Consider the following 10,809-nt stretch of genomic DNA (forward strand, 5'->3'; position numbering starts at 1 on the left):
AGTGCAATTTCCAAGAGTATATATAGGAGCCTTTCCCCTTAAAGCAGGGAGCTGTGCTCGTAGTTTAAATGCACTCAAGCAGAAAAGTAAGGAATTATATTTTCTACCAGAATGCAAATTTTAGTAGTGACAATGCAAATTACATTTCTCTAATCTAAACATAAGTGATTTAAACTCAAATCCTCAAATAAACAAAAATGGAAATTAAGCCGTTTCTTCGAGTTGATAATTCATTAAATAGCTAGATAATGACTTCGCAATCTGAAAATATTAAATATACAACTTGTATCTTTTGATAAACATAAAAATCGTATGTATTTGTATATCAACCTACATGTTTGTAAAATCTACAAAATGTATACAAATTTGAGCAACCACTATTCTTTTAAAAGCTAAATGATATAGAAAGGTAATTTTCATACCTTGCCTACTGGAATTTGATGATTTTTAGACTCCGTTGCGGCTTCCGAATCAATCTCGTTTTGTTATCACTTGAAGATATAAAAAAACATTAACTACTGAGAAACCGCAGCTTAACCTTCAGGCAACGACCGGCTTTTACGAAAAAAATGACAAAATGATGATGAACTGATAAAATGAGAGGGTGAAGTGAACTCATAAGAATGTACTCCATACAGCTCCATCTCCTTCCCCACATCTCGCATGCACATCTTGGATCCTCTCCACTGACTTGCAAATTCCACTGCAATTCCAATCAAACGATGCAACGCATACATTCCCTGCTTGGGCCTTCCATTCACAATCTAAAAGAAACGCAAATGAAAACAATAATAAATTTTACATTGCAAATTGATGCAAGATTACAAGAGAGTCTTAATATGATGCAAGGAATAATTGTATGATAGACCTTGTAGGAATGACAGCTATTGAAATATAGGGTAGTGGAAGTCAGATTTAAGAGATTTGAACATTTAGAAAAAAACACTTTTGACAAAGTTCCAAGAGAAGCACTTTGGAGAGCTCTAGAAAAGAAAGGTTAGGGATCGTCTTTAAGCCCTTATCTTTTTGCCTTAGTTATACTGTTCATCTAATAAAATTCTATGCATACAAATTGAAGGACTAATTTGTTTAATATCTGCTAAAGTCCATCCAAAAGCCTTTTTATACTTTTTTAATATCTCTATCAACTTTTGTTCCTGAATTTTAGTTAATCTCAAATTTAAAGACGCAGGCACGTCGTCTTTAAGCCCTTATCTTTTTGCCTTAGTTATGGATGTCCATAATGGACATTTATTTAAGGATGTACTTTGGGGTATGCTTTTCGCTGATGATATCCTTCTTGAGGATAAGACTTGAGAAAAAATTCAGGAAAAACTAGAACTACGAAGGTCAACTTTAAAATCTAAAAGCTTTCATTTGAATAGATCTAAAACTAAATACCTGGAATGCAAGTTTAGTAGTAGTAGGTCTACTAACGGGGTTATAACAATAGTTGACCGAGTCATTAAAGGGAGTGAACATTTTAGATATCTCAGGTTTATTGTTCAAAGTGATGGTGATATAGATGAGGATGTTATCAGTAGAATTCAAATTGGATGGATGAAGTGGATGAGTGCAACAGACTTATTGTGAGATAGAAAAGTAACTCTTAGACTTAAAAGGAAAATTATATAAGATGGTGGTGAGACCTACAATGCTTATGAAGTAGAATGTTGGGCTATAAAAGAGAAACATAAAACTAAATTAAGTGTTGCAGAGATGAGAATGCTTAGGTAGATGAGTGGCTTTACACTTAGAGACAAAATGTGAAATGATCGTATCCGTGAAAGGGTTGGTGTAGCTCTAGTGGTAGACAAGATAAGAGAGACAAAATGTCAAAATGTGAAATGATCGTCTTAGATGGCTTGGTCACATTAAATTTCAACCATTTGATGACACACTTAGAAGAGTAGACGTTTTAGATTTGACTTATGTTAAGAAGGGTAGAGGGAGACATAAAAAGACTGGGGCATGTTGTATAAAAATTGATCTTGATTTACTAGAACTAAATAAAAATATGACACTCAATAGGACATAATGGAGTAAAAGAATTCATGTAACCGGCCACACTTAGTGGGATAAAGGCTCGTCGTCGTTGTTGTTGTTGAGCATTTATAAAAAAAAAAAATAGAAAATATATTATCAATATGATTGATAGAAAAACTTACCGTGGAAGAATTATGAATTAAAGCAATATTGATAAAAGTTGTAGTAAAATACTTGCACTGAAAATTTAGATCCAACATCTCAAATAAATGCTTAACAAAAATGAATGATAATGATGATTTTTGAAGATAAACTGAAACAGTAGGGATGATTCTAATGATAATGATGATAATAAAAGAGTGCAGTTTTAACATGAAACTTGAACAAGGTATATTTTAAATTGAGTTCAAAAAAAAATGCACACAGAATATTTAATTGTATTTATTTAATTCACCCCAGCTTCAATTTTTCCAAAGTTAGGGTTTACATTGAAATGCAGAATATTTAATTCCATGTAATTGTAAATGAAATAAAAGACAGTCGTAAGAGAAGAACTGGATAAGTTTTATTCAAGTTAAAAATACTAGGGGCATTTAATTACATACAACTTGATCCTTATGTATTTACATATCTAAAACCTAACTTTGCTTTTTACATTTATACCACCCCAATCTTTCATATCACATAAAAATACCACATTTTACTTAAAAAGTGAAATACACCTTTTCATGCATAGTTAAGGTAGCATATATGTAAAAATTTAAGTTCAGGTGTTCATGCATAGTTAAGGTGGCATGTAAGTAAAAATTTAAGGTGTTAGATATGTGAATACATAAGAACTGAGTGCTATGTATGTAAATATTCCAAAATACTAATTCCAACTAATTTACAGATAAAGCTAGTCAATTAAGAATCACATAAAAAATACAGCAGACACCACCTGGCGGTGTCCCACAGCACATGTTCCTCTCATCAATATGCTCCACTTCAAGTCCGATAAACCATGCCCCAAGTGAAACATCTTCATTTGCAAACTTATGGAGTATAGGCCTAAAAATAACAAAAGCACCCATCAGAACTACACAATCTCATCATTTATCATATAAAAGTCTTACAAACTTACTGATTGATTGAAATATATGTGGCCAGATCCTTTGAGATGGCATAGATTTGGCCGGTCGCATGGCGGAAGTACTTATTTCCTTCTTCTCCAAATTTCCAAAACTCCGGCTCGTGATATTTCACATTCCTATGAATAATGTACACAAACTAGTGAGAAACCCGCTAAAATTTACTGCTTCAGAGACGAGAAGAGAAGAAAGATTTACTTATTGGCAAGTACTGGACCAGATTTCATGCATCCTATGTAAATTCTGGGCTTCGATCTATGGTGTGCAAGAGTTGCAGCTAGCATACCTGAAATATAGATGAAGGATAGTATATATCAGAATGAATTTCAAAGGATAAAAAAATGTCTAAGTGTAAAGGAATAACTTTTACCAGAGTGAACTCATTAATTATATGAATTTCTAAATAGGCATTTACATACATAGCACATAATTCTTATGTATTTTACATATCTCAAACCTAAACTTTTATATTTACGTATCTCACAACTAAACATTCATATTTACACACACAACACTCAAATCTTTAAGATCACATAAAAAACAGTACCATTACCACTTTTTAAAATTGAAATACACCTTTTCATGAATAAGTTTAAAACACTGTGCTGTGTATGTAAATATAAAAGTTTAGGTGTGAGATATGTAAATACATAAGAATTGTGTGTTACGTAAGTAAATTTCCCATTTTTAAAACATATTTGATATTAATTTGTACCTAAATTGACATGAACATCATCATCCACCTTAACATAAAATTCAGCATCCCATTTAGCAACTGCTGTAGAAAAGAATATCTTTGTTTTTGCTGATAATTCATGATATCCTTCAACATGATCCTAATAATTTACATGGAAGTTATTAGTGAGGAAATGAAAAAATTTAAGCCAAATGGATAAAGTAATTCTCACCAGCCTAATAAAGTCGTTATGCAGCTCTTCTTCCGAGTCTATTGCCCTGTCCAAAATGCTGTTCGATGTGGCACTGGTCAAGAAAAACAATGTAAATTATGACATCCAAGAAATGAAATATAAAATGAGATGCAACTAATGTCATCAGGTGTGGTGCAGCGAAGATAAATGAGGAACATAGAATTGAATAGGCAGTAAGAAAGATTGAAGCTCTTTAGAAGCAAGTGAACTAGCAAGGGTGGACAACAAATCGCAAAGTATTTATATAAGTATGAATCCTTTGTAATATGAACATAAACTTTTTCATCTTACAAAACACTCATAAATACTAAGTTTTGGTAGAATAAGTACCTATGATTGAAAAGGTTTAGGGTTTAGGGTTTAGGGTTAGGGTATGCATGAGATTATTGTCTTGGAGTTTCAGGTTTATGGTTTGGGAGACATTTCCTACCACTCCAATTGTAGGGTTTGAGAGATCACCTACCTCTTGAATCATACATGCTTATCTTTTGTATTTGTGTCAGTTGATCGTGATGTATAATTGTAATTTGATGTTTGAAGAAAAATATTGATTTTCCCTAATTTATCTGGAAAATTGTGACGATTTCTTTGTCAGATCATATTAGAATGAGTGATTAAGAAATCAATTATTATTTTTTATTCATAATTGTGTTATTTTTCTGCATGATTGTTTATATATTTATATAATGTTATTTCTCATTGCATAGATAGAATCAATGTGTATTATGAATAATCTATGGATTGACCTACTCACCACGGCATTGTCACCCCATAAAATAATTCTCCAAACTTTCGATGGAACATCCACAGTAAATTGATCAACAGGTGAAAATTTTGTTAGATACTTCTAATTGATTTAGATTTACTAACAATATCATGGACTATTTAGCCATAAAAAATGTTGTTTTAAACGAATTTAGATCAGCAGAAAGTTCACTATTAGATGAAAATTAGTCTACTTTTCATGAACTTCATTGTAAATTCCATATTTTCCTGTAGCGAATTAAAAACCAAATACTTATATAATCAAATAAAATTTGGCATCTACCTAGTTTAACTAGAGGGCGATAAAGATTAAACATTTTATTGAACTTGTTAAGAACTTTTGGGGGCTAGCTCACATTTCAAATCGAGAATTAAAGTCAAATTTGACTAGATCTTCTTTGCCTTTTGATAGGTAGATCCATTTAGATTCATTTGTTCAAGTTAAAAAATTGGGGAAAACCCCTCTTCTCATTGAACAAAAGAAAACGGTACATTCTTAAAATAGTTACAGTGAATGCAGTATCACAACAACAACAAAAACAAGCCTTTATCCGACTAAGTAGGACCGGCTACATGAATCCTTTTTCTCCACTACGTCCTATTGAGTGTCATATTTTCATTTAATTCTAATAAATTATGAACAATTTTTATACAATATGCCCAAGTCTTTCTAGTTCTCTCTGTCTTTCTCAACATAAGTCGAATCTAAAATATCTACTCTCCTAACTGGATTATCAGATGGTTAACGTTTAATGTAACCAAACCATCTAAAATGACTCTCTCTAATTTTGTCTGCCACTGGAGCTACATCAACCCTATCATAGATATATTCATTTTGCATTTTTACTCCAAGTGTAAAGCATATATTCATTTTGCATTTTTTCTCCAAGTGTAAAGCCACTCATCCACCTAAGCATTCTCATCTCGGCAACACTTAAGTTAGTTTTGTGCTTCTCTTTTAAAGGCCAACATTCAACGCCATAGAGCATTGCAAAGTCTCACCACCATCTTATAAAATTTTCCTTTCAGTCAAAGCGGTACTTTTCAATCATACAATAGGACCGAAACATTCCTCAACTTCAACCAACCAACTTGAATTCTAATAGTAACATCACCATCTATATCGTCATCACTTTGAACAATAGACCCGAGATATCCAAAGCACTCAGACTTTAATAATTCGATCACCCATAGTTACAACTCTGTTACTAGAGAAGCTACTACTAAAACTATATTCCATGAATTTAGTTTTAGTTCTACTCAAAAAAACGTCTTTAGGCTCCAATGTAGACCTCCATAATTCAAGTTTTTCCTGAGCTTTTTCTCTAGTCTTATCCACAAGAAGGATATCATCAGCGAAAAGCATACACTAAGTTACATCCTTCTGTAAATGTTCAATAAGAGCATCCATAACTAAAGCAAAAAGATATGGGCTTAAAACCGATCATTGATATAATCCAACTGAAATAGAAAAATATTTTGTCAATCATCGTTCTATTCGAACACAAATAACAACTCTAATATACATATTTTTAATGACTTGAATATAAGTCATATCAACACCTTTCTTCTCTAGAACTCTCCAAAGGATATCTCTTGGAACCTTATCGTAAGCTTTTTTTCTAAATCAATAAAATAAATCAATAGATCCTCTTTATTCTCTCTGTACTTCTCCGTCAAACCACTCAATAAATGTATAGCTTCCATAGTAGAGCTGCCTGATATAAGTATGTATAGCTACCACAGTAGAGCTGCCTGACATAAATCCAAACTGATTATGAGAAACCTTTGTAATACTTCTTAACCTATTTTCAATTACCCTCTCCCATTCAAAAGTTTGGCACATCAACTTAATTCCTCTATTATTTGCACTCTTGCGCATCCCCTTTATTCTTAAAAATAGGGACCAAAATACTCTTCCTCCACTCCCCAGGCATCTTTTTAGTTTTTAAAATAATATTAAAGAGTTTAGTAATCCAAGAAACTCACAAATATCCTAAATATTTCCACACTTCAATTGAAATATCATTAGGTCCAACAGACTTTCCACCCTTCGTTTTCTTTAAAGCCTCCTCAATTTTTTTTTACTAATGCGATGGTAAACGATGGTAAAAATAAAATAATTAACGATATTAAGATCATTAAAATCCATCGTATTTTCAGAAACTTCATTGAAAAATTTATTAAAATAACTCACCAACCTAGGTTGACTATCTCTTTCTAAGAAAAACACTTTTTGATTTTCATCTTTAATACACTTTACTTTTGTTAAATATTTAATTTTCTTTTCTCTTTATTTGGCTAGTTTATACATATATTTTTTACCCTTTTTAGTACCTAATCTATCATAAATATCACTAAAAGCAGAATTTTTAGCCTCACAGATTGTTCTCTTAGACTCCCTATGATCTATTGTATATTTTTTCCAGTTATTTAAGCTTTTACATTTAAAAAAATTTTTATAACATAACTTCTTATATTTTATCTTTTCTTACATATTATTATTTCACTGCCAACTATTTTTATTTATAAATTTTTTTTTTATTATTCTCTAAGAAAATCTTTTGTCACTTGTTTGATAGTGTTTGTCACTTTATCTCACATAGAATTTGTTTCTTCAAGAACATCCCAAATTATGAAATCTTGAAGTTTACTCAAAAAATATTTTTAATATAAAATAATAATGGAACTAAAGTTCACAAATTACACTACAAATAAAAATCAATAAGACTTTTTGTTAATCAGAAAACTAGATTGCCTCAGATTGATAGAATGCAACTCTATGAATTCCCAGCTTTTTCCTTGCACCAAATAGTTGGTGGCTAGATGAGAGCAGGTCTCAAATGATTTCCATTCCAAAAGGGTCTTTTACACCCAAATTTTTTAGACCCAAGCACACCTTCATAAATATGCGGTCATGCGGTCTAACCCTAGATACATATTTGGTGACTGGGTGAGAGTATGTCTCAAATGATTTCCACTCGAAAAGAGGGTTATTATCAAGCTTACGCATCCTTTACACTCAAAATTTTGAGATCATGGCACACCTTCACAAATATGTGATCATGTGGTCAACCCTAGATACATAATTTTAAATGAGGGAAGGGCCACTCTATTTGTTTGAGTGCGTAATAAGTATATCTTCTTATTAAAATAAGTGTCAAGTATTTAAAATGCGTAAAAATTAGTTGTATTTGTTATGTAAATTTAATGTCTTCTTTTTCTTAATTGTGCTTATTTTTTTGTTTTATTACAGAAAATTAACAGGATAATAAATTGGAGAGGATATGAAAAGTATGGCAATAGTTACTGTAGCAGCTCCAAGAAGTCATTGTATCAATGCCAAAGCGCCACTTTTACAACGTCTGGGCTCCTGACTTTGAAAAATTAAGCCATAAACAAGAGAGCTCAACACCACGGTGCTCAAATGCAACGCCCCGTGCCTGATACAACGCACCGACGCCACATCGTGGCGCCCTTGCGCTACAAACCGACATTGATCAGTTCTAATGATTTCGAAGATGATTTTGGTCAAAATTCTACATAAATGGGGGTGGGCAACTTGGAGACTTCGATGTATGGGTGAGAAATCTGTCAGTTTTGATGCATCAGTTTTCAAAAAAGGTTGATTGCAACCGAAATCTAAAATCCAAAAAAGCAAGCCAATCAATATTTCAATAAAACTGAATCGACAGAACCAAAGTTTAATTCAGTTTAAATAGTTCAATTATGAATAAATCGAAATTTAACTGTTAGATATAATTCACTTATGAACAAACATAAAAAATCACATATGTTGCATGTATAATATCAATTTATATTCATAATCCTCTATTTAATTTCAATTCTTTTCTTTTTCAGTTTATTCGGTTAAATGAAAATTAAAACTAAACCAAAAATTTAAAACCGAAAAACCAAATATTGAGTTTTTAAAAACCAAAAACCGAAATGTATTTTTTAAACCGAACCAAACCGACCAAACTTATTCGGTTCGGTTTGATTTTTTAGTTTTAACTAAACAATGCACACCCTAATTCTAGGGTGGGTGTGTGTGTGGAATTGTGTGTTTGTGAGTAAGAGAGCATGTAAATGACCAATTGGAAGAATTTTTGCAAGGGATCGAGAAAATTTCAAGTGAAGATCGTACCAAGTGTTTTCTTTAAAACTTTCTTTTTTTTTAGTATCAGGATCTTCATATATTTTCATCATTATTTCATAAACATGGTTTGGAACTAAGCCCCAACTCCTTTGTATAGTGTTTGTGTGGAATGTTTGGATCTATCTATACTGTTATTTTCAATTGAGTATATGATGTTGATAAGTTAACTTTTTGTGCTTCAATTACATTCAATTTGGCAAATTGATCTGTTAAAACTTGTTGAGATTTTTCAGTATCGAAAGAAAACCTAGTGGAACAACTAAGTTAACACGCACTTTTTTGGAAGAATAGAAATATTACTTCTAGGATAGTGCCATCAATAGAAAAACATTAAATTTTGGGGGTTTTTGTATGATTTAGGAAACTAAATTGTAATATAAAACCTCAATACTTCTTATGAACTCGAAAGAGGCTAGGAGTAGTTTTGCTCTCAATTGTCAACTACAATAAAATCCCTTGAATGAGATTTAAACATAGACAGAAAAACACTTAGGAGATGTTTTTATCTAAAAAATTAAAAGAAACAAAAATACTTTTATTATTATCGATAGAATTTTTAATCCCAATTTTAAAATTGATTTGACTATATAAAATGAGTAGACTCTTAGGATATTACTTGACTTAATTTAAGAAATAATAGTTCACTGTAGATCGATGCTTGGACTTAAAATTCATACACAACTTGATCGGCACATATACTTGCATAATAACGTGTGTGCTTTTACACCAAGGATCAATAAATCGATGAGAAAAAAATATTGACATTATAATAGTTTCAAAAATGGAAATATGAAAAATGTGGGTTAACTCTAGGGTACATCTAAAATAGACTAGGAATATTTTAATTTGAATTTATAATGGCCCTAATTAACTGAAAAACATACTTCCCTGAAAAACAATTTCAAGTAACAACAACCTATCCTAATGGAAGCATAGAAGAAACAAAAGGTGACTGCTTGATGTTAGGTGTATGGATTGGTAAATCATGTAGTAGATACAAAAGAAATTTATTGAAACTAAATGATAAAACATAAATTCTAAAGCAATCCATTTTGGGGCAATGTCTGCATGGAGAAGCATCATGAAATTATTCTATCATTGTTATAATTCTTAGCAGCAACAACAACAACAACAATAACAACCATCTAAATGAATCATTTTTTCTCCCTTACGTCCTATTCAGTGTCATATTTTCATTTAATTCTAATAAATTAAGATCATCTTATATACAATGAGCCCAAGGCTTTCTAGGTCTACCTCTGTCTTTCTTAACATAAGTCGAATCTAAAATATCAACTCTCCTAACCAGATCAACAGATGATCGACATTTAATGTGAAAGACGACTCTCTAATTTTGTCCGCCATTGGAGCTACACCAAGCCTATCACGGATATATTAATTTCGCATTTTGTCTCTAAGTGTCAAGCCATTCATCCACTTAAGCATTCTCATCTCAGCAATACTTAATTTTGATTTATGCTTCTCTTTTAAAGGCCAGCATTATGCACCATAGAGGATTGGAAAACTAGGTGAACTCCTTCACCTATGCCATTTCATATCACAAAAAGGAAAGAACCAAGGTGGAAAAAAAAATAGCATTAAAATCACTGATATTTGCACCAACAGATCATTATTGCTATTTTTCAAGACAATAACAATATGGGGAACATAACAGATCTAAGATGAAAACAAAACATTCAAGAATATGATTCCAATGGGGTAGTAAAGTGCTGCCAACCAACGGATGAAAGCAGTTCTGCTATGAATAAGCTACAATAGGGGAAAGGACCTTATTAGCGTCCCAAAATCTATATATTGCATTGCTACCAGAGAGGCGGGG

At 31.8% G+C, this 10,809-nt stretch overlaps 1 protein-coding gene across 1 annotated transcript in view; it reads right to left on the reverse strand.

The window, feature by feature from the left end:
- Positions 1–255: 255 nt before the first annotated feature.
- LOC110027544 (beta-1,3-galactosyltransferase 7-like) overlaps positions 256–10,809 on the reverse strand; it is a 22,660-nt gene continuing 12,106 nt past the window's right edge. Inside the window, exons 6-11 of the mRNA XM_020729024.1 lie at positions 4,025–4,097; positions 3,832–3,952; positions 3,315–3,402; positions 3,110–3,235; positions 2,927–3,036; positions 256–764 (exon numbers count right to left, since the gene is read on the reverse strand). Coding sequence (XP_020584683.1) covers positions 616–764; positions 2,927–3,036; positions 3,110–3,235; positions 3,315–3,402; positions 3,832–3,952; positions 4,025–4,097 — 667 coding nt within the window. The 3' untranslated portion in view covers positions 256–615. The remainder of the gene's footprint in view (positions 765–2,926; positions 3,037–3,109; positions 3,236–3,314; positions 3,403–3,831; positions 3,953–4,024; positions 4,098–10,809) is intronic.

Source organism: Phalaenopsis equestris, unplaced genomic scaffold (genome assembly GCF_001263595.1).
Source record: "Phalaenopsis equestris unplaced genomic scaffold, ASM126359v1 Scaffold000428, whole genome shotgun sequence".
NCBI lineage: Eukaryota > Viridiplantae > Streptophyta > Magnoliopsida > Asparagales > Orchidaceae > Phalaenopsis > Phalaenopsis equestris.